Below are 23,801 nucleotides of genomic sequence, written 5' to 3' on the forward strand. Positions count from 1 at the left end.
ATACAGTGATTACAAAATGAACTCAAATTGCACAGTTTTTCAATTGCTTTGAAATTAACTTTTTGTATAAAATTATTCGTATTCAAGAAAATTTTCTCCATTAATTTATGACAGCACGCAAGTTACCTTCGTGGAACCAGTGGAGATTGTGACGGCGATTTTCCTTGTACAGGTGACGTTTTCGGAGAAATTGAGAAGTTGGAAGTTTTTGATGAAGCAGGTGGTGAAGACGTCTGTTTACATGGTTTCAAAATAAAATCTGCTGGCAAAGAACACTTTCTTTGTGGGCGAGTGGGAAACTATGTATAAGAAATATACGCATGCAGTTGTCTTAACTGCATAAAAAGATATTAAATGGTTCATTGAAATCTATATACTTACATAAGAAGTATTTCGTTCAAGTTTTGAATGAGTTTTATTATTTAATTTGTTTTTATGTTGGTTCAATGGAGTAACTTTCAACGCTATTGATACACTATCCAAAGGACTGTATTTCTTTCTCTAAAAAATAAGTGCGAAATGTTCGCTTCAAATAAAATGACTGTCTAAACAAAAACATTCAACATAAGTGGTGTAACTCACGTTGCGGTTTTTAACGTCTTCATAATGCGTCATTGACGATCTTAAGTCACGTGAACAAGTCACATGTCTAGATTCACGATTGCAACTACTATCAGCGGTAGCAGGTCTTAGCAGAAGTTTGGGGGTTGAAATATTCTCTCTAGTAACCTCATTGTCGCTGGACGATGTATCGCAGTTATTCTATGAAGAAAACGCGTAATTGTTGTTGATAAACTAATACAAAAAATCCGTGAGGTTTACATGATACGAAATTCAAAAATTGTATTAAATAATCATGAATATTTGCATGCTTAAGTCTAGAACTCGTGAAGTTTTGTGATATGTACATTAAAGAACTTATGCTCAGTCGCTTTCTATCATTTCAATATTTGTCACTGGCAAGTATTCTCTATCAATACTAATCCAATTTGCTATGTATCACGCAACAATCACAATTTTTTGATAAAATGCAACCCGTAACAGCAGAACGACCGAAAATTTTTCAATGCACCTTCTCCTTTTAACAAAAATCTCCATTAACAAAAGAACATACAATATCCTGGCTGATCAATCTTCTATGTGTTAAAACCACTCGTACACTTTGTTCACATCTTCTTGCTGTTTTTATAGCTTTGGAAACTAGAGAGAGACAAAAATTCACCAATCATTAGTTACGTTGATAACACATTGATATTTAGGACTAACTTACCTGACGATGTCATACAAGAGTTTGAGAAGAATGTCATAAAATGGTCTTTCGTACGTGTCATCCTCATCATAAAGAAAAGGCCTGAAGGGTAAAGTATAAACTAAAATATGAAGACAAAACAGTATCGCGATAAGAAAATGTTAGAACAAAAACGTTATGCAAGATCTTCCAAAAGCATCCAAATACGGATTGATAAACCTTTGCAAGACGTTGTTAGAGACCCCTTCCCAAAACAAAAAACAAAAATGTTGGAAGTCTTTCCATAACTGAGTGATGTATCTTTTTCAAACGTTTTCCAAGAGCTTTCTAAAATAACCAAAACCCTTCAAACCTTCCAAAGACGCCGTAATAAAACTTGTCAAACGTTACCTAAATCTTTCTAAAACCTTGCCAGAAACCTGAACAGTAATTTCAAAATCACACAAGACGACAGTTTTATGGTCCTTGAAAATTAGCTACTTATTTGCCGTAAAACAACGGCCTTATAGTCCAGGTGTGTATGTTCGTTTCGTATATAATGCATCATTAGACTTCCTAAATTTTTCATTTAAGTGCTTATGAAACGAAAATTTTGCTATCTGAATAACACTTTTATTGAAGAGATATTTTAAAATGACAATGGACATTTTAAACTAGTTAATGCATATCACATAATTCTTCGGATATTGAGATTCTTGCTTTGTCCTATGGAACTTGTGACGTCACATAGTATAATGAGAACTAGAATTGCTGGGTATAATTATCGTTACTTTAATTCACAAGGAAAGAGTTCACTTCATTGTGACGTGGTTAATGATAAAAAATGTAGCCTAATGGTATCAACCTAAAGTTGCCAGGAAACTGAAGAGTGTTTGAAACATTGTGTGAACTCATTGTGCAATATGAACGTCACAAGTTGGATAAACTAGAAATAACAAAAACATCAATATCACGAGAATATATAGAGATATGCATTTGCTGTTTTAGAAAGTACATTGTCATTTCAAAAGTTCTGATAATTGCAAACATAATTTAACTTGCAAAATTCTTGTTTCATACGCACTTTAAGGTAACAAGAATTTACGAAACCCAAACACTATAGCATCATATTTAATCACCTTAAATCAAGGTCCTTTTCTCATTCTTTTCAATTATTTTTGCTTCTTCGTTATAAAACTTCTCCAATTGAATAATCATCATGTTATACTTTGGAAAAGTCGACATAAGCTTAGAATTAGAAAAAATTATCACATAGATAATTTGGAATAGAAGTAAGACAAAACAGACATGATGAAATGTTAACTAAAATGGAAAATATTAGTATGTATGAGTATGAAGATATAAAAAATCTTATCATTATTCGTTACAGTCATTGAATTTTTTGCATTTAAAAGAATATGTAAATACAAGAACAAAATATTAAGTGTATAAACGTGATTGTATATCTTAATCCCCATAAAAATCAACTTTAGCAGTTTTTACTATACGCAAGGAAGCGGGCTGGGTAGATGGAAGAACATTTCGTCAACTCTGTTGCAACATTGGTGAAACACAGTCATATTCTAAAGAGATCACATGCCTAGATATGTCCTATAATATAGGACCTATATTGTAATTAAATGTAAATAGAATAGCCATCCGTTCCATAGACTACGGTAGAATATTATGTTGATAAAAAACGTACCCACTGATTATTTAATGCTAGGTAAAATTTTAAGAAACATGATGTTACAGCAAACGTAAATCTACATAATAATAAAAATACCTTTGATGCGCGGAGAGTTTTGAGATCCCTTTCAATTGATTTGGACGTGGACATTGTTTTCCTTTGTAACTGTTGACTGTTCATTTGAATACTGAGAGCAAGGTTTTAATATGGCCATGCAGACAAGATCAAGAATTGACGAAATAAACAACAAACTCAACTGCAGTTAAAACGTAGATGAATACTTGTTTATATATGTGATAATTCGAATTCATATCTCATAAGTCATAATATAATTATTAACTAATCTAACTTAAGTCGAAGTTCATTAATCTTGACAACAAATATGATAGCACAGATATGAGCAAATACCGCGGTAGTCAATTACCATTCCTTGGGAAATTGACGGTTATTATCTACAATAAAACATAACCATATTATATTCTAGAAATGTTTCTTTACATCAAGACTCGAGCACACTTGATGGCATGTGCATGAAGAGGAATCAAAGATGGTTGCTATGCCTACCGCATACCAAACTGCCAGCTCGAGAATGCAACATATAGAGCTCTAACAATTAACACATTTCTATGATAGCTACAATTTGACATATAAGAGCTTTCAATTTGTAAAAACTCATCGAGACAATTCATGTAGCTTGTTACATATCGTAATTTACATTAGTATTCATACGCAGAACCGCATCGCATTACCGACAAAACCCGGAAATAATTATTACTAAAGTTAGCAGTCAACCGATCACATGAATTTTATGTGCAAGGTTCAACCGCTCAAGATTTCAAATAAATATAAATGTGATTTAAAATAACGAACATCTTAAAATACAGCCATCAACCTAAACTTCAATTGATACAGGATTTCTTTTGCCGCGTTTTTTTCTTCGCTGAGGACGATTAGTTCGTGGATCTGTATACGTTATGCACTATAGAAAAACCAAATATTAGAGATAATTGGAGGAATACAAATATTGCATTTAATGGGAAGAGTAAACACAAAAATTACAAGTAACAAAACAAAATTTGTGATGTATTGAGTGTACGTAACAATTGATATAAAAACCTGTTCATCTAGATAATTCTTTAGTTGCTCTAAATTACACTGTATTCCATTTCTTTTGATGGTTTCAAATACTTCACACACAGAAATTGGCTGTCATGAAAGAGTGCATTATACTACTAACATCATACCGATGAACCACGATAAATGAAGTAAAATCATAAAGCAGAAGACCGAGCACATTTTTACTTTAAAAGTTTACTTACCAAGTACATAAGAATTTTTTTATACAAAACGTCGTCCTTTTTGAAAATGGACATCAATGATTTGGATATGTTGGATGAGGATTGCTATTGAAAGAAAGTGAACACAGCGTAAGCTTGAATCACATCCATAGCTAGTACGAATAAAAAATACGATTAAATAGAGAGATAATACTAAAATGACTAAAAATACGAAAATACTTATGTGCGATAACTAAACAGCAAACACTTAGCAAGATGTTAAACAGCAAACACTTTGCAAGATGTTTGCTTTACTCAGCACTCCATACAACACTCGAAAACAGCTTATTTTGAGCACTTTTGTTCGGTTTGCAATCTCGTTTGAGCAGCAACACTCAGGGCGAATTACAGTTCCAAATAGGAATCCAAGAATAGCGTAAAGTTAAAAAAAACACTGACTATTTACTCGTAATTTGAACTAAACAGAACATGTATCGTGAAGGCAACACAAGCTATAGTCGAAATAACCGTTTTTGTCATGTTGTCCATGGTTTACATGTAAGCAATTTTCTTTTTGTTCCACGTTGTAATGTCAATAGTTGTTTAGTGGCTATTTTGCTTTTTCGCCATGCGCAGTCAACTCGACCAACTGTCCACAGTGATAACATGGATATGACTTGGATCTACTAGTACCCACTTTGACGTAAATAGCTAGCTTAGTAACGATCTGTGCATGCGCAGTCTCTATGTCTCATTTAATGTTGAAAAAAATAATTGACTCCACAACTTTAACGTTTTAAAATGATAGCATTTAAATAAGGCTTATAGAGACGGCAGAGTGTCGAAACCTGAACGTTTCGTGTGCAAGAAAAACAGAAACTTTCAAATACATTGAAAATGTGCGCCACTCGACCAGTAGTAATTTAATAAACGTAGTTTGACATGAACATATCTTTCCCATACTAACCGCTCTACAGTCGCTGTTCCAGTCAATCAAGTTCACCATTAAAACTATAACTTATCCAATTACCATCATGTTCGTTGTAAATTGTTTAAGTCAAATTTCTGTACCTGAGATAGTCTTCCCGATTCATCGGAATCTTCATCCTGTTCTGACACAACATTATCGCTGTTGCTGAGGCTAAAGAAGTAAAAAAGTCAAAGAAAAGTGACGTTAAATAAGGTGAACGCTTTCTACTGAGCACTACTAAAGCGAAATGCTAAAATGTTTCTTGGATATACAACACACAGTGTCAAAATAAAAGACACTGCATGCGAAAAGAACCAGAATATTTTATCTCTCCTTTCATTTGAACGTTTCAAAGCTATAAATGGCAGCAAGTACGTGTACCATGAAGGAGTAATAAAAATTATAGTGGATAGAAAGGTATGTGCGATTGAACTTGATGTAAGATCACCAATATTCAATAAACGTATAACATATACGTCACGTTATACGTCATATTAAATACCTGTCTGATGCATTGTTACTATCTGGCTGAGAAAAAGCTCCAACTTCCCCTTGCTTGTCATGGCTTCCAAAGGCATCTTTCTCCGGACTAACAGGCGTATTGTCCCGGTCAATTAAACACCCAGATTCAGCAGCAACTAAAAAGACAGTTAAAGTTTTTAATTTGAGAAAACTATGTTGAACACGATGTGAAGCGTACTTGCTTAAGTGGATATCTCACCTTTATCTTTATGCGTGTAATTATATATTTCTTTTAGTTTTACGACCATTTTGCGTTTTGCCAGTGGCCTGACTCCATATTGCTTTAATTCAACCTAAATAACAATGCATACGGTAAATACTTTAAACATTGCAGTCATGCATTTGTAAAAGCGCACGCTCGAGGAATCAAAAAATCACAGATGAATTAACGCAAATAGTGTTAAACAAAATAGATGAAATTCCAACTCACGGAGCAAGAAACATTTTCTAAGTTTACGTCTTCAATAAATTTTTTGGACTCAGCTGAAACTCCTTCATATGCAAACAATTCAACACGATGTACCTTTGTTCACCTCTGACCATGCTCATGAAACTTTTCTAATTGTTCGAATACTTTTTTAATTAAATTTTATGAAATAGAGGAAACGTTAATACCTTCAAATCAGGTGTTGCCATGTTGGAATAATCAAGCATTGGCGTGCATGGTGTACGTAAATTATCCTCTCCAGTCACTTTGCTCGAATGTCTTACAAAGAAATCATTTTTAGATGCCCCCAATGTTTTCCTTTCTTTTAAAACGGCTTCTTTATCAGTCGACTCCGCTTCAAGAATAAAACTATTTTGAGAAGGTGTCTTCTCTCCATGGTTAATGTTTACATCTTCGTCAGTTGACATTGCTCCAAGAATAGAACTATTTTGAGGAGGTGTCTTCTCACCATGGTCAATGTTTACATCTTGGTCAGTTGACATTGCTCCAAGAATAAAACTATTTTGAAGAGGTGTCTTCTCTCCATGGTTAATGTTTACATCTTCGTCAGTCGACATTGCTCCAAGATTAAAACTACTTTGAGGAGTTGTCTTCTCTTCATGGTAAATGTTTACATCTTCGTCAGTTGACATTGCTCCAAGATTAACACTACTTTGAGCAGATGTTTTCAAGTCTTTCCATTGTTCTCTGGGAGAAATATTTGTCTCATGCATAACAAATTCATTTAAATCACAATTAAATCCACCATCATCATAGCAGTCAATAGATTGATCATCATTATTTATTGTCTCAACACAATCCCTTATTCCAGCGGATTCCCCCATCGAGTCATTCAAGTAGCTATGGCTTTCTTCCATATTGTGTGACAATAAACGTAGTTTATGACAACAAGAGATCTCTTTGGCTCGATTGTCAGTCACGGCACTTGATTTTCCATTTTTTGTGTTGATGGATAACGCACCTGATTTTGATTTATCATTATCTGAGTTAAAATTACTTTCAACATTATTTATTTCAATTATATCTTCGTCCTTTTCGCTGTATAAAGAGGGTGAAGTGGGTCTTGAATTTGAGAACAAACCAGACACGTCGTAAATGTTTTTATTTTTCAAAGTGTCTTTCATGTCCGACATCTGGATATCATCTGAATCCAAAGAAATATCGAACACATTCGACAAACTGTCATTTTGTTTCATTTTGTTTCTGCCAGTGACGCGAGAACATTTCTTACTGCACGTCGGAGAAAGTAAATAAATGTCATCTTCCCTCTCATCCGGTGTTGACGCGATTTGTTGGTCTTCTGCAGGTACGACAACAGTTTCCATTTTTTTGGGTGTACTGGAAACAAGATCATCTACAATATCTGTAGTAAATTTAACATCAACAACATTCATGTCGCTTTCAGAAGTATCTTGAGCTGAAATTGCAGTGTTTAACACGTCAGTCTCATCGTCTAATTCAAAATCATTAATATTCTCTGGAAGAGGTGAAAACTCTGGAGACGATATCATGTCTACAAAGGATGAAGGTGATTGGCTATAAATAGAGACAGAGCCATCTTCCACATCATTAATTTCTACAAAGGTTGAAAGTGATTGGTTAGAAATAGAGACAGAGCCTTTATCCACAACATTAAAATTCTCAGTTCTGTTTTTGACGGCATCCTCGTTTACAACAATATATTCTTCCGACATATTGCTCGTTTTCTCTTTTTCAAGAAGTGGAGATCCCTTTGAACTCGTCTGTTAAACAAACACGAGTATATTCATTTTATGCAATGTATACAGAAAACACATATACAAACAAACAATGCTACTTACCTTTGTGCTAAAAATTGCCTTATCGTTCTTCTCTGACTTTTGATGTAAAGAGTTTTCTCTCAAGTTTTCTCCAGGGGAACTTTTGTCGTTTTTCTTTTCACAAGATTCCACCTGTTCCAAAGAACATTGAGAATAAATCTTTATCGTCATTCCTGCAAGTTCTTCATCCAAGAAACTTTCAGCAATTATCTTATCATTCGTTTCTTCATTGCCATTCTGAAAATTTACAACATTGATGAATCGTAAGTTTAGTTTGCAATCCATCCATTATTTTTCGAGGATTGGACGAGGCGTCTTTTGAGGTATTGAAATAACTGTTGGTTTATTTTGCACATACCCCTCAACATAAAGACTAACTTGGATGATTTTTCACCATTTATCATGTAGTACAGAAAACTTCTACATAGAACAAACGTTTTTTACGTTTGTTGCCGTACGAATACACACATACGTACCATGTCTTCTTCACCTTCCCATAAAGATTTCAAAAGGACATCAAGAGAGCCAACATTACATTGATCTACGTCCTTTTCGCTGTTTTTCTCACATTCATCTTTTATTACTTTCCATTTTTCAGGATTAATATTCAAATTCCATCTATATGGAATAAAAAACTTCAACTAAACACAATAATATATCCAATAGAAGTAAAATGTAAAAAGGCAAATAAACTAAGTCGTAGCCCCGTCCCACCAACATACATGAAAACATTAAACGACATACTTTCAAATTTGAAAAGATTTCTTGGAGATCTACATATCAATTTTCCTCGGGGATGGAGGGCAAAATTTAACATGCACACCGAACATGTAATATCCATTTGCTTTTGGTATGCATGGTTTCATAGCAAAAGCAAATGGATAGTATTATGAATTAGACTAGCACATAGATTTTTCAAATGAATATACCTGAGGACAAGTTCTTTCACATCGGCTAACGTCTCGTCGAGAACAGGAACAAAACAAGCCGTATAGATGTAAGTAAGTACAGCTCGAACAGCACGAACATCGATATCCAGTAGTTCAACACGAACTAAGCCATTAGCTGATTCATCTTTACAATATGATTGGCTTGACTGAAGAAACTAGATAGAAGGGAAAAAAGTATTTATAGATTGTTATAAATTCTTGTGAATGTCAAAATGCATTCTTACGTTTGCCAATGTTTTACATCTTGCACACAACATAAAACTGTGCGCCAAAATCTTGTTTTTGTTCTTCGCAATGATTTCAACATCACTGAACAATGGATTCCCAACCATACAAGACAACTCGCTAATCAAAATATCGACATCTTCTTTATCCTTCTCCTACAATGGAGCAACTTTATCAGCTTTTGCCTGTAAGTCATTTAAACATTTTAGCGCGTTAAAGTATAAACACTCCATCAAAAACTATCAATTACTAAAACATTTCACGAGGTACAAGGCTTCTTCCGCTGAGGTTTGAGATCAATATATTATTCACACCTCAGCATCGTTAATATCTTTGCGAACACAAAAAACCACTCGATGGAAGCCATGTTTCATCCAGATCATCACTTGATTCCGTATAATTAACAGTTAATTGTCCATCATCATCATTCATCAGTTCAACCAACATCTCTATATTGTTTTCTTGAGATTCTGTTAAGCTGTCACTTTGACTTGACATCTTTAAAGGAGAATCTAGCAAACAAATACTTGGCTCAATAAACACGGGCTTAGTTAAATTGAACATCATGTCTGAAAGAAAATCTCTCACCAAGATGAACATCTCTGCTTTCATTCATGTTCATATCGTCAACAAGTTTGTTGTTTCCATTATCTTGCTTCATAGGTTTCTTTGTCTTGACTGGTGTAGATTTTGGCAGGAGATTTGGCACATAAAAGTCGTCACTTGGAATTTCTTTAGCGCGGACTGAAGAGAGTGTCCAAAGACGCCTTCTTGAATCAACAGAAAAATATTCCTTAAAAACATAAGTATGAAAATAAAAATATTGAAAATACATGCAGTTACAGTATGTGCATTGTATAGAAAACTCGGTCCACTTTCCTAAAAGAAATGTAAATGAAAAAGGAAAATATTTCAGAGACAGCAGGGTGCAATGTAAGTGAGAGTGTACTTTAGCTTAAATATACCTTATTTTTTGAGAGAGAATCGGCAGATTCACCAAGCTGACATTGGCATTTTTCATCATTGTTACGAGAATTTGACTCAGAACAATCTTGTGCGTTTTTCAAGAAATCTTCTTGTCTTTCATCTGAGTTGATGTTCGATCCTTTACAGTAATTTTGAACTAATGAACTTGGAGCTAAAGCAGGCGTGCATTGTATTTCATCATCTTCGTCAGCCTAAAACATTGCAAAACGATGATCAAGTCTTACTAAGCCAAATTACAAAGGTATATTTCTTCCTCCAAATTCCTGAATCAAAACAAAATTCTGTAGATTAAATACATAAGCGACTATCTGTGTCCTCGAGCTTACCCAGTTATAAAGAACTGCTGCAGCTCTTGCTGCCACCACTCTCTTCGTTTCATCATTATCTCGCAACAATAATGCTGGAACCTGGGAACTACAATAGATTTTGTTATAAAGGTGCTGTGTATGTTGAAATATGATTATTTCATAAAACGTAGCTATCTAAATGATAAAAGGTCTGTTATTGGTTGTTAAAAGTTTTTAAAATAGAAAAGAACATATTATAGCATATCAATGCACTTTCTTGAGGAAATAAATACGTCATAAATGGACATAACTTACACAACGTTGTTGTTCTTTAATCTTTTTTTTCGACCTAACGTTTTCTTCTTTTTTTCGTCCGTAAGATTTGAGGTCGTGGTAAGTTCAATATCATCAACATTTCTTAAAGGTAAATTTTAAAAAATGAATTCTAAAAATGACGGCCGAATTACATGTCGATATAAAATATTCAACATACTCGTTAAATTTATTTTTTCTTTTCCTTTTGCCGCAGTTTTTTGTTACACCAAGCGATCCTTTTAAAGTACTGTGGTCAGAAACAGTTTTAGTTTTATCCTTGCTTGAATGTTCTAGTGGCTGATGAATGCGATTTAATTTAACAAGTTCATTAGTAGAAATATTGTTCTCTTTTGCACACTTTTTCATATGAGTTTGCAGGGTCTAGAAGGGAAACATATGAAAAATCAAACTCTAAAATGGCAAACAAGTAATTAATGTTAAGCTTCAATGTTTCATTAACTTTTCTAAGTCGGTAAATAATCTACCTTAGTTGTTTTGAATTTTTTCCCACATATAAAGCATGTAATGCTTATGAAGTCTTCTTTATCTTTGTGTTTTTGTTCATCCAAATAATCACAGCATCTATTGACATGCTGTTGACGTTGTGCTGTATTGTATTTAGAAAGATCTTTTCCACAAATTTGACAAGGAAAGCCTTCATTGGATTCTTTTTTTGCTACTTGAACATTTTTACTATCCAGGCAATCATTAATGTGTTTTGTTATTTCAGCATTTTGATCACAGTTACTGAAATCAGGATCAATATCAATGAAAGTATGTTTACAAACTGGGCAAGATTTGACATGTTTATCACAATTCTTGTCAAAAATCCCTTCTTCTTCATTAAATTGGAAACTAGATTGAACTGGATGAGAATCCTTCACTAAAATAGTCTGTGTAACAGTTCTTGATTCCATCCCATTTTCTTTGCCTTTTTTAATAGCAACTGATGTTTGTAATGTTGGTTTGTAGCCTGGTTTTATTTTTTCCTTTTCATGATCATCAGAAAACATTTCATTCATTTCTAATCCATTCCTCTTGTTAACTAGCTCGACTATGATGATGAAAGAAGTTAATGGTTTTCATTAACACATTATATTTTTTTCGACATTTAATCTAAATGAAACAACAAGCTGCAAATGGTGCAAATTGATATTTATCACAACAGTTCTGCTTCATTGTGGAAATGATAAACTGGCTTGGTCAGTTGGTCTGAGGCAACTGAACGAACCCCTGGTTATTCAAAAACTTCTGAGAGTTTTGCAACTGGTGCTGTATGCCATTCATTTGCCACTCAGCCCAAGGAATATTGCAGTGGCAAAATTGAAAATTAATGGCATACAGCATATAGCCCAAAATCACTGGTCCACTAAAGATAACTTTCTCACCTTTCTGTATTTGTATGTTAGTATGTTACTAATGTTAGTATTCTGAGGTACATATCATGGTCTCTACATATCAATGTTGCTTTATGTGAATGGAATTAATCTGTATATTAGATATTGCTACATGCGCAAATACTGATTTAGAGAACGGATAGATTTATTCAAAAATGAACAAGTAATTAAAAGTTTCCCTTACTTTTCTTCGGTTTGTCTTCTTCTGTAGTGCTTCTATTTCTTCTTTGAGCAGTTTTTGGATTTCCTCCGCTTTTAATGGATCACTTGGACTAGAATTTTCATTTTTGTTTATCGAGTTTAACAAAAAGCTCTTGCGACTGCGAAACAGGATGGCTAACGTAATAAAAACACCTATAAATACAGTTGGAGTTACCACGTTCTTTGGCGCCATCTTGTTTGATGATTTTCCCTCCTGCAACTTTCATTGAAATATAGTTCGACTTGTTAAACACCAAAAGTCGGGGTACTATTGGCTCTTAAGTTAAAATTAACCAATGAGACAACGCATCGCGAAATGTTAGTTGAACTGGTCGAAACGCTTTCACACTCGGGAGGGGTAACTATAAAGTGAATCAATTTTTGCTTATTTCAAGTTTTCAACAACCCATTCATTACTTGGCATTGAAAGGCCAAATAGTTGAATTTTTTGTTTTGATTGCCTAAAATGAATATACGTTATGCTACTCCCGAAGACTTGATGAACATGCAGCACTGTAATTTATTGTGTCTGCCTGAGAATTACCAAATGAAGTACTATTTCTATCATGGATTGTCATGGCCTCAGCTTTCTTATGTTGCTGAAGACGAGAAAGGGAAAATAGTTGGTTATGTACTAGCAAAAATGGAGGAAGAGTCTGATGAAGCAGCTCACGGTCACATTACCTCTCTTGCTGTGAAACGTTCACATCGAAGACTTGGCTTAGCGAGAAAACTTATGGAGCAAGCATCCAGAGCTATGGTGGAATGTTTTAATGCCAAATATGTATCACTTCATGTAAGGAAAAGTAATAGAGCAGCTTTACATCTGTATACGAATACTTTAAAGTTTACTATTTATGATGTTGAGCCAAAATATTATGCTGATGGTGAAGATGCTTATGCTATGAGGAAAGACTTAAGTGATGTTACCACTGAAATTGCAAAATCCCTGGAAGCTGTCAAAGTTCTGGACGCTTGACTTTTTTTAGGTTCAATGTATATTAAATGTCTTTTTAACAGCAACACTTTGCATTTGAAGGAACAAGAAACCACCTAAATGAAAATATGACAAACATGCTTGTAAATGATCTAAAATAGTCTATGAGCAAACATTTTCTATTAAGGCAGTTTGTACAATGTTTGTAAATTAATCTTGAACCTTATATTACTGTATTTCTAAAGTGATATCTAGTGGTAGTAAAAAACCAATAAATGAATTGTTTTCCTGGCATTTTGAAATTCAAAAACATTCATTTGGTAAACTACTCTTGATCCACCATAAATTTAATTCAACTAAAATGAAATGGTAGACTAAGATGCTAAAACAATGGATGATCTAAGGTGAAAAGAGTTAATTTAAAAAAGACAAAATTAAATCAGTGTACTATTCAGAGAGAAAAGGACTTTCAGAGCAGCAGTAATATTTATGTGAAGTGAAAATGTTAAAGTCTGTTTCATTTTTGTATTTTTATGAACAATTGTAAGACTGGTTTGCATGTAAGAAATTGGAAACAGTCAACCACTAAAATGTTTCTTTTTGTCAACTAATTGTTTCATATTTTTCAGTAAATTCATTTCACCAAAATACTTTTCTATTTGTCTGCCATACCCTTTTGGATGAAATACAATCCCCACAATTGCACAACTCATTTATTATTTTTGTAAATCATTACAGTTCTTTTTAAATTTAATCTACAATCTTCATCAGAACAAACAACAATTCTGGAGAGTATAAGAACTAATCATCACCACCATCTAAAGTAAGCTTGTCAAATTGGTACACACCAAGTCCATCACCAACACGCTCAAGATTGGTAATGTAGTCAGACAACTTCTTGATGCCTTCAGTTTGCTCATGAAGAAAGTTGCTTTCAATAAAATCAGCCATCTACACATAAAGAAAATGTCAGCTATCTTTTTAGAAGTTATCTTATTTTTAATTACATTAAATCTCAGAAACTTCATTCAACATACTTCATCATCTTTGTTGGTAACAGCAACCTCATGTAAATGAAACAATGCTTCATTCACTTTTTTCTCCAAGTTCAAAGCAATCTTCATTGACTCTACTGGTGATGTAATGTCGTCATAATCAGGTTTCTAAGCATGGATAAAAATAAATGTACCAATACATCCAAAAACAAGCACATTGTGGATGCACAGTCCTCATAAACAATCAATTTCCATAAAATTGAGAAAGCAGCAAAAATCAATTAAAAAAGAAATCACTTATCATAGGCTGCATAGTTCATATTTTTTGGTAGAAACTATTAAACTGAAGTATAATCTGGAGAAATATGTTCTTAATAAAATTAAATTACCACAACAAACCAACCTTTCTTTTTTCAAAAAGCATTTCTAGGCAATCACTTAACCCGCACTTACATCCCCACCCCCTACCAGCGTTACAGTTTCAGATGACGAATTTTTTTCTCTGTCGAATTTCACTTGTTTGTAAATATTTCAGATGTCCTATTATCTTTATTATTCAATCTTTGTATACCTTTATATCTTTCAATACAATTCGCCCTCCTCGTGTGTTCTGAAATTTCATAAACTACAAAAACATAAAGAACACGACTAAGTATGAGAAAGTCGCATCTCAGATATCCTGTCGTCGTCGTTTGAAACGAAATACTTACCTTTTCAGCATGTTCACGTTCCTCTTCTGCGCATTTCTTAAAGAATTTGTGAAAACCGGGCAATGCAACATCATCCCTATCGAAGTGGTAAGCCTAAACAAAAATTACATGTGAAATTAGATGAAAGTAACGACCATTGTGGTTGTTATATAAACCGACCAACGACAAATAAGCGTAGCTAGCAGACAACTCCAAGTTGATTTGCTTGTTCACTTCAGCTTCGCTAGTTTCATGATAGTTCTGACGGCATCGAGAACACATTTTGAAGCTTCTCAGTGGTATGAAACAGTTTCAAAAAATATGAAATAGGCAGTATTTTGTTCAAACACTGTTGAAGCACAAACACCACCTTCCTTTGACCTTTGATCAGTGTAATGTTTGTCACTTTGTTCGTAATCGTAAGCATAGTGATAATGACGTCATGATGACATCATCGTTACAGGTATAAAAAGAGAAATACGATGAAGAAATACAAACAGATGAGAAATTTTCGTACATGAGTGACTACTTACTTGTAGGGTGTTCTCCATTTAGTACGTGAATTTTAAACAAGGAAGATCTCCTTCTTTAAATGTACTTCCTTACTTTAAATTATCATATCTTGCAGTCTTCCCCTGGGACGTAACCAGATGGGGGGGGCAGGTGTTGTTTTACCTATATTATATTGTTTAAATGACGGTTATTGCCCCACTTCCCCTTTGAATGCCCCCCCTGACAGAAAATCTTAGTGACGCCACTGACTGCTCACTCGGGCAATATGCAGCTATATTGAAAACAAATGTCAATTTAACATAACTGCTGTTATTTTAGCCAGTTAAGTTAAAACTGTTGACATGCTTTAATCTTTTAAATATGTACAATTGGTATGCTTATTCAGGGTACAAAAAAGTCCAAAATTACATCCCAAAATGCTATTCGTGTGAAAGAGTAGGTAAACAGCTCTCCTTCCTACTAAACGTTAATGTATGCATTTTCAGCAAAAAGCAATGTTTTTCAGTAATGAAAAAGTACACCAAAAAATCTCGTGTTTTAGATTGAAATTCCATAGCATAAGAAATGTCACTACAAGTAAATGAATTCGTATCGACAGCTCTCATCCTGCTTGAATTTCAAGCTTTAAAATAGTTCAGTGGTATTCTTTCAAAAAATGAATGGTTTTATACTTTTATTCTTTAAATTTAAGTGACTGACTTTAATATGCTGTAATTCTCATGAAGAGCTTTTCTAAGGTCTATTGAATAAAATACATGTTATTAGTTAATGGGATGACATTATGTCTCTTGAAATCGAATTATTTAGTCAGTACTAATTTACTGAACTCCAAAAAACACAATAAAAAATGTTTTTGACACAAGTCGGTTGCACGAATCCCCAAAACTGATTTTTTAAAACGTGTGAATCAAGTGGTTAGATGTTTTTTATTAGAAAAGTCTTCATTTTAGAACTAAACGTTTTATTTCATTGCGCCTTGTAAGAGATTTTTTAAACCTTTGAAAATATCTAGTTGATAGTGCTATCTGGGCTTCGTGCAAGCGGCCCCTCATTAATAAAAAACAATGCACCAATTAACTAATAATAATTGGTGATAACGTTATTGGTTCAACTTAAAACAAATTAGACTTAATATACCCTACATTCATACATTCAAACATACAACTTTATATTTTGTGCATAACTATGAAGAACGTGTTGCATTTAATACGAGTCAACGTTTACTACAAAAGAAAAAATACGATCTTGTGAGAATTCAAGATCCGAAAAATGTGAAATATTTTTACATTTTCTACTTTTGTCCTCCAAAAAATATTTTAATACAAAAAGTACAAACAATACCAACAATACCAACAATACCAACAAAACCAAGCTCACGTGCTCCAATCTTCTCTACGTAGCCACCAAACATTTTTGACCATCCACTAGTATCAGGATCTTTAGTGGAACCAACTCTTGTGTTGGAGTTTTTGCTTCCTTTCGCCAAACTTTTTGTTTGCGATACATTGTCATTGTCATTTAGGAGTTTATTTTGGAAAAGTTTTTGCAATGCTTGGTTGCAAAGATTTCCCTTTTCCGTGTCTATCATACCAACAAAAGTAGAAATCGGCTCCATTGTCAATTCATTTGTTAAAAATACTGGATCGTTAGCAATAGATATCTTCCATTCCAAGAATTTTTCATTTGAGTGCAACGTACCTTTGTCATGCAAGTCAGAACGTCCACCTTTCCATTGAGTTGTTGAAATGCTTGAAACTTGACTGCTTTCTTTGTTTACTGACAATTCGTGTTTTCCTGAAAATCTCAACGCCCCAGGGAGAGATGAATCAATTCCTCCGTCTACACAATCTTCATCTTTGTTTGAAATTTTCATGTTATCATCACAAGTTTCAACTTCAACTCCTCCTCCAACATAAGCAGAAGTGACGACAAACTGACCAAATCTATTAAAAAAATCTGTAAACTTTTGCTTCGCATTCTTTTCCTCAATATTTCCTTTTGGTAATTCGCTTACAACAGATCGAAACTCGTCAGTAAAAGCAATTTTCTTTGATTTAAATTCACCAAGATTTATCTTTGCTATTCTCACTTCTGTCAATTCCTTTTTAGTAGTTGAAGATCTCGAGTCACTTTTTTGACACTTCTCGCTGTAAGTCATATCAAACTTTGGGGCAATCTTCAATATTGCAGGTGCTATGTTAACATTCAAGCCAAAGTTTAGAAGGCGCGATCGAATGTAGTCTTCATGCGATTGTGTATGTATTTGGGTGGTCCGAGTTTCATTTAACTTCATTATTTGCGCACATTCAGGAATTTTAAAGCCAAATTGTTTATTGTGAACTACTGAAAATTTCAAAACCTGAGCTGGAACGGACTTGTTGATGACAACGTTGTATCCTTGACCAATGAATTCAGCTATATTATGCCGAAAAACATGAATTTTAGAACATACTATAGTTCAACATTCACGACTATCGATGAAGTAAAAACCTAATGAAATATATAATTTTATAAGCTATAAACTATAGTTGTCTTTCATTGACTTTAATCATTGTATGCGATATAACAATTTGAGAATAAGGAATACCTGCATGAAACGATGTAATATCAGCACATTTTATACGAAATTTCTTTTCCAACATTTGAAGGCCATGTTCAGTAATACTCTCTGTGTGACGATAGTTGATTTCACTGATGGTTGTATTCTTCAAATTTGACTCATTCGATAATCCCATCGAATTCATAGTTTCGACGAGTTCTAAAATTTCTTTTTTCACAGATTCTTCCTGAATGCCATTCTCGGTAAGATATTCCATAGCAAGCATGGCAAGTGGGTTGGTAGAACCTTGGAAGAGAGATTGATGATAATAATCACTTTTTTAACTCTGAATCTCTAAGATAACTCGATGAATTTATAGTTGTATCGGTGCTAATACGTTACTCAAAAGGCTAATCATACTATGAAATAAACAGCAAAAATGCTGAATAAACTTTCATAAGCAAAAATTATTTTATTCAATTGTATTTATCAACGAGAAAAAATTATTTTCTACGCTAAGAAGTGCTTTTCGTACTTCATGAAAACTTTTTAAAATAAGCATACCTTTTGTTGTGTTAATAATCCATTAAAGTGCATAGTTTCAAAAAAATATTTGGGAAGCCTACCTTCTATGGAAGCTTGATTAAAAGAATTGGTTAACTCCAACTCTTCTTGTGATAATGGCTCTTTCTTTGAATCTTTGGCTTTAACTTCATAACCATTTGTCGGCCGCTCCTTTTTCTTTTGTTTGAATGCAGCATTCAACACCATGTGCCCAAATTTATCTCTATTTTCCTTTCCATCTCTGCTTTTGTCCAGTAGGCTCAGGCAAGCATTGTATAAGTTCAGAGGCTGTCGTTCACCGTTGGGAAGAATTGTGAAATCTCCATCCTTTTCAAGTTCGTAGTCTTCTTCGGGATCATTTTCTACCAGTACAACAGGCGCCCTGATTCCTAGAATTTGAAAAACCAAATCGGACACAAGGTTTTTCTTTTCCTGCATCTTTACTTGCCATTTTTCTGGCTTCTTAAAGCCAACAGAACAAACAAATGTTAAGATCACAACGAGATTTGGATGACTGATGTCAACGACATCCAACAACTTTATGCCTCTCAAAGATTTCAAAATTTGGGAATCAGTCCCTTTCATTCTCGTGTCATCAGCTTTTGCAACAAAGAACACAAGATTTGGAAAAATCTTTGTTTCCGCATGAAATCTCGGATGCGTTTTAAAATATTGTTGAATAGATACAAAATTACATGCATCTTGTTTAACGCCACCGCTATCATTGAAGCCAGGGGTATCAATAATACTCATAACTAAATCACAAACTTCATAATTCGGTTCGTCGAAAGTAAGAATGTATTCAGATGTTTTTCTTGTGGCTGATTCTTCATTACTTGTCTTTGCAACAGGAGTTCCATCTCCGGTATCCAGTAAATGATTTATTGTTGATGATTTACCACATCCACTAGTTCCAACAAGCAAAATCATGGCAAATTCTGAATGGCGTTGGATTGCGGAACTTGACAAAATGAAACTATATAGTGATGCTCTGGGAGTTGGTTCTGAGTTTTTACCAAGCTTCTTAATCGTTTCATATTCTGCTATAAATTCATCATTAGATGATGGCATGGGCTTTAACTGGGAAGTAGCTGCGCAGCTCATTTCTATATCAAAATCTAAAAACATTCCAGTTAGATTGTGTAGGTTCTATCCAAGCAAAGGTGTTGTAATTCTGATAAGGTATATCATTAATAACTAATATTGGATTTACTCAAGTGAGATTTACAACATTAAACTAATTTACAAATGATTTTTTTAAGTTTCCAACTTATACGATTCTCAGATGAAAAATCTCGCTTCAATATTTTTGTAAGAAAATTATATTTAAGGAGCATACCCCTACCAGGAGCTTCAATTAATTCATTGGCAAACTCCAACTCCTCTTGTGATAATGGCTCTTTCTCTGAATCTTTGGCTCTAACTTCATAACCATTTGTCGGTCGATCCTTTTTCTTTTGTTTGAATGCAGCATTTAACACCATGTGCCCAAATTTATCTCTATTTTCCTTTCCATCTCTGCTTTTGTCCAGTAGGCTTAGGCAAGCATTGTATAAGTTCAGAGGCTGTCGTTCACCGTTGGGAAGAATTGTGAAATCTCCATCCTTTTCAAGTTTGTAGTCTTCCTCGGGATCATTTTCTATCAATACAACAGGCGTTCTGATTCCTAAAATTTGAAAAACCAAAGCGGACAAAAGGTTTTTCTTTTCCTGCATCTTTACTTGCCATTTTTCTGGCTTCTTGTGGCCAAAAGAACAAACAAATGTTAAGATCACAACGAGATTTGGATGACTGATGTCAACGACATCCAACAACTTTATGCCTCTCAACGATTTCAAAATTTGGGAATTTGTTCCCTTCATTCTCGTGTCATCAGCTTTTGCAACAAAGAACACAAGATTTGGATAAATCTTTGTTTCCGCTGGAAACTTCGGATGCGTTCTAAAATATTGTTGAACAGATACAAAATTACATGCATCTTGTTCAACGCCATTGCTATCATTGAAGCCAGGGGTATCAATAATACTCATAACTAAATCACAAACTTCATAACTCGGTTCATCAAAAGTAAGAATGTATTCAGATGTTTTTCTTGTGGCTGATTCTTCATTACTTCTTTTTGCAACAGGAATTCCGTCTACGATATCCAGTAGATGATTTATTGTTGATGATTTACCACATCCACTACTTCCAAGAAGCAAAATCATGGCAAATTCTGGATGGCGTTGGATTTTCACACTTGACAACATGAAATGCGAAAGTAATGCCCCGGGAGTTGTATCTGAATTTTCAGCAAACTTCTTGAAAGTGTCATATTCTGCTTTGAATTCCTCAGCAGAAGATGGTATCGGCTTTAACTGGGAAGAGTTGGCACTACTCATATCTTCATCCAAACCAATGTAGATCCCGTGAAAAAATCTACATTGAACGAGCATTAAAGAAAACATATACTTTCAATTTCAGGTAATCATCAATCATTAATTGTATAGCATAGCATTTAGCTTAATATTTTAGCATAAGCTAGAGCCTGTTCTCTTTTTCTTTGCCGAAATATATAACCAACCTTTATCATTTAAAAACAACAATGAATAGCGAAATCAGTGACCGAGGGTGCATATTGGATTGCTAAATTTAAAATAAACATAGCGTTCAACAGGATTTTGTTTTGCACAGCAAAGTCGATTGTGTGATGCTCTTTTCAAACAAAGGAGTCGTACTTATAATAAGATCTATCATGAGTTTTTGATTGTTTGCAATCTATGACTATTGAGAGAAATTACAATGCGATTATGGGTCATAACCGTCATATTTAGGCGCAGTTTGTTTTTCATATATAAGTCATCTTAGAGAGAACCACCTAATATTAGACATTCCAAATTTTTTTGAAAACATATTTTAATTATAGCTAACACAGTTGTAATGGTCTTCAGTGAATTTTTATTGTAGCTAAATTGTTGATCATCGATGCTATTTTAGTAAAGGCATAAAGATAAACTAGGAGTATCAACCTCAAGTTTGTGAAATCGGAAACAACTAAATTTGACTTTTTAATTGATGTATCTTCATGTTCTTTCGTGTTTTAAATTGATTTTAAATACGTGCCTGAAGGCGAGGAGGTCAACAAAAATCGTTTTCTAGGCAACTTTAGTGTTGGTTCCAAAAAATGTTGTGTGCATTGCAGTATAGATTGCTCGGGTCATTTTCTACATAATTTAAGACCTGGGCAAATCTTTCACAGTTTTTTTTCACCCTGTAGCTATTATTTCAAACATCTTTCCTATGTTATAATGTTGAATAAATCAGCACACACAACTCTTCAAATTTCATTTATCCGCATAAATTCGTACCGAAATATTCAACAATTTACAACTTTCTCGTTGGGAAATGGGAAGTCAAACTGTACTCCAATAGAACATCCAGAAGGTTTCATCCGGGACAAAACTTTATAGCTACATTTCAATATGGCGTCTTCTTTGTTCTTTGTTTATATTTCTATTCATGATTTATTGAAGTTAAATAGTTTCACCTCATCGTCGTTTTTTAAGAAATTTACACCAACGTTGTCCCTCTCTAACATATGAGGCCAACCTTAACTTAACACATACGTTCGAACGCTGGGACTTTATCATCTGATATTTTCAATTTCATCAGCAATTATTTTCTCCTTTCGTTTTGCTCTTACTACATAGCGATCGTGTGGAGGGTCGCAAGAACCATATGAAATATTTAGAATCTACGAGTTTGCCAACAGAATACCCAGCGATTTGGAATGTAAGCGTTTTACTTTCGGTTAATGATTAAAAAATTTCACTGCTAGAATACTGTGTTCAGATAACCATATATGGCAACGCTGTTGTTCTGCTAGAAAGCTAATCGTACTTGTTCTACCAATCTATCTCAAGCACTCACTCTTCATTTTATTTTTAAATATAGATCAATATCGGTTGTATGGTCGTTGACCAACATTAATATAAATTCTGTTCATTAAAAAGAACGGCTGACTACGCTTCTCCTCAAATATTGCTGTTCTGATGCCGTTGTTCGTATCTTCGTAATACACGTCAATTGGAATCTTATTCGTAAACATTACAATCGGTATAGTTTTACCGAAACTACCTAAGCCTCGACAATATTTTTCCGTACAAAAAGCAAAATGAGTAAACGACTAAGAATTTGGAAAAGATGTTGTTAGGGTTTATAATATACAGTTGACTAAAGTATTTCCAGTAATTCAACATGCTGGAAATAAATATGAAATAATGAACTCATTTACGTTAAGGTATTACAAAATGCACATTGAAGAATGTTACCTGAATTTTATGGCAAATATAGACTGGGAAACGTCGCGATATGAAGCTTACAGCTTGGCAAACTCAATCTAAGTTTTCGCAACAAAGATTCTAAGAATATGAAAGTAAATATAAATATTTACTCATCACGTGACTTAGAGTGTCGACATGTATATTACTGGGAACATGGGAATTACATGAGATATTAGGAGACAGCTATTTCAAATATAGAAAAGGCGTTTCCGGAGTTTCTCCAGCCACAAATTTTAAGGTTTCCTCGGTATGTCTTATGGGCTAAATAAGGTACGCATACGGCCAGGGATCTATAATTTCTCGGGGAGGGGAGAGGAAGGAGACAGCAAATATTTTTCCCATTCACCAGATTTCTTGACTTCAAATTACGTAATAATTCTTTCACTTGTACTTTTTGCCCGACTAACGTTGAAAATCAACCCAACTTTTCAATCTTCAAACTTCTTGGGAGAGGGAATATCTTGTGGAATCAAAGCATCCACAATATCACAATAAACAAAAAAGCTGTGTAACTTTGAAAATAAAATTCGTGTATCTAATTTGTCCAACAGTGTCTCCCTATATGATCGGGGCTTAAGACTCGTTGGAACTGCAATGATGTACAATACGGTATTAGAAATCCTAAAATATCATAGCTATTAGACTGAATTTTCAAAAAAATAACACTAAGCTAATGATTTTCTTTTTGGGAATTGGGAATTATTAGCTATTACCTTATTCATTCAACCGGAAAACCCGTTCATATAAAGTAGGTATTTTGCAGCTTTTAATGTGCTTTCAAAAGTGAAACTCACCGTTTCCTAAAATATTGGATTCGCAATATTCCTCACTTTGAGAATCTCCTAATGATATTTTTGTGGTGACGCCACTGAAATCAGTATGCATTATATTTACATACAACGGTCTATTTCGAAGGAATAGGAGTGTATAGCTTATAGAAGTTAAC

General features: G+C 34.0%; 5 protein-coding genes and 1 long non-coding RNA gene across 6 annotated transcripts; 1 reads left to right on the top strand and 5 right to left on the bottom strand.

Annotated features, from left to right (window-relative positions):
- Window positions 1-1,183: 1,183 nt before the first annotated feature.
- LOC124446051 lies at window positions 1,184-2,386 on the bottom strand. Its single transcript, XR_006948331.1, has 3 exons — window positions 2,368-2,386; window positions 1,271-1,351; window positions 1,184-1,200 (listed from the first exon to the last, which is right to left on the bottom strand). It is a non-coding gene; the product is annotated as an uncharacterized LOC124446051 (long non-coding RNA).
- A 794-nt stretch (window positions 2,387-3,180) lies between these two features.
- Window positions 3,181-9,849, bottom strand: LOC124446035. The gene is made up of 13 exons (XM_046996828.1): window positions 9,698-9,849; window positions 9,424-9,621; window positions 9,109-9,264; window positions 8,864-9,039; window positions 8,411-8,552; window positions 7,956-8,171; window positions 6,303-7,877; window positions 5,887-5,980; window positions 5,668-5,803; window positions 5,267-5,336; window positions 4,238-4,321; window positions 4,035-4,124; window positions 3,181-3,897 (listed from the first exon to the last, which is right to left on the bottom strand). Exons 2-13 carry the CDS (start codon window positions 9,490-9,492, stop codon window positions 3,811-3,813), a joined length of 2,895 nt encoding a protein of 964 aa, XP_046852784.1. The 5' UTR covers window positions 9,493-9,621; window positions 9,698-9,849; the 3' UTR covers window positions 3,181-3,810.
- Window positions 9,657-12,693, bottom strand: LOC124446988. The gene is made up of 8 exons (XM_046997885.1): window positions 12,280-12,693; window positions 11,184-12,165; window positions 10,877-11,079; window positions 10,699-10,800; window positions 10,423-10,510; window positions 10,075-10,287; window positions 9,953-9,988; window positions 9,657-9,902 (listed from the first exon to the last, which is right to left on the bottom strand). Exons 2-8 carry the CDS (start codon window positions 11,718-11,720, stop codon window positions 9,657-9,659), a joined length of 1,425 nt encoding a protein of 474 aa, XP_046853841.1. The 5' UTR covers window positions 11,721-12,165; window positions 12,280-12,693.
- Window positions 12,694-12,762: 69 nt separating this feature from the next.
- Window positions 12,763-13,527, top strand: LOC124446047 (N-alpha-acetyltransferase 10-like). The gene has a single exon (XM_046996842.1). It carries the CDS (start codon window positions 12,763-12,765, stop codon window positions 13,273-13,275), a length of 513 nt encoding a protein of 170 aa, XP_046852798.1. The 3' UTR covers window positions 13,276-13,527.
- Window positions 13,528-13,933: 406 nt separating this feature from the next.
- LOC124446045 (soma ferritin-like) lies at window positions 13,934-15,310 on the bottom strand. Its single transcript, XM_046996841.1, has 5 exons — window positions 15,098-15,310; window positions 14,939-15,031; window positions 14,800-14,853; window positions 14,271-14,396; window positions 13,934-14,184 (listed from the first exon to the last, which is right to left on the bottom strand). The coding sequence occupies exons 1-5, from the start codon at window positions 15,197-15,199 to the stop codon at window positions 14,035-14,037; spliced, it is 525 nt and encodes a 174-aa protein (XP_046852797.1). The 5' UTR covers window positions 15,200-15,310; the 3' UTR covers window positions 13,934-14,034.
- Window positions 15,311-16,086: 776 nt separating this feature from the next.
- LOC124446991 lies at window positions 16,087-22,928 on the bottom strand. The gene is made up of 5 exons (XM_046997890.1): window positions 22,844-22,928; window positions 19,873-20,951; window positions 18,596-19,651; window positions 18,018-18,275; window positions 16,087-17,845 (listed from the first exon to the last, which is right to left on the bottom strand). Exons 2-5 carry the CDS (start codon window positions 20,912-20,914, stop codon window positions 16,722-16,724), a joined length of 3,480 nt encoding a protein of 1,159 aa, XP_046853846.1. The 5' UTR covers window positions 20,915-20,951; window positions 22,844-22,928; the 3' UTR covers window positions 16,087-16,721.
- Window positions 22,929-23,801: the final 873 nt, after the last annotated feature.

Source organism: Xenia sp. Carnegie-2017, unplaced genomic scaffold (assembly GCF_021976095.1).
Source record: "Xenia sp. Carnegie-2017 unplaced genomic scaffold, XeniaSp_v1 HiC_scaffold_22, whole genome shotgun sequence".
Classification (NCBI taxonomy): Eukaryota; Metazoa; Cnidaria; class Anthozoa; order Malacalcyonacea; family Xeniidae; genus Xenia; species Xenia sp. Carnegie-2017.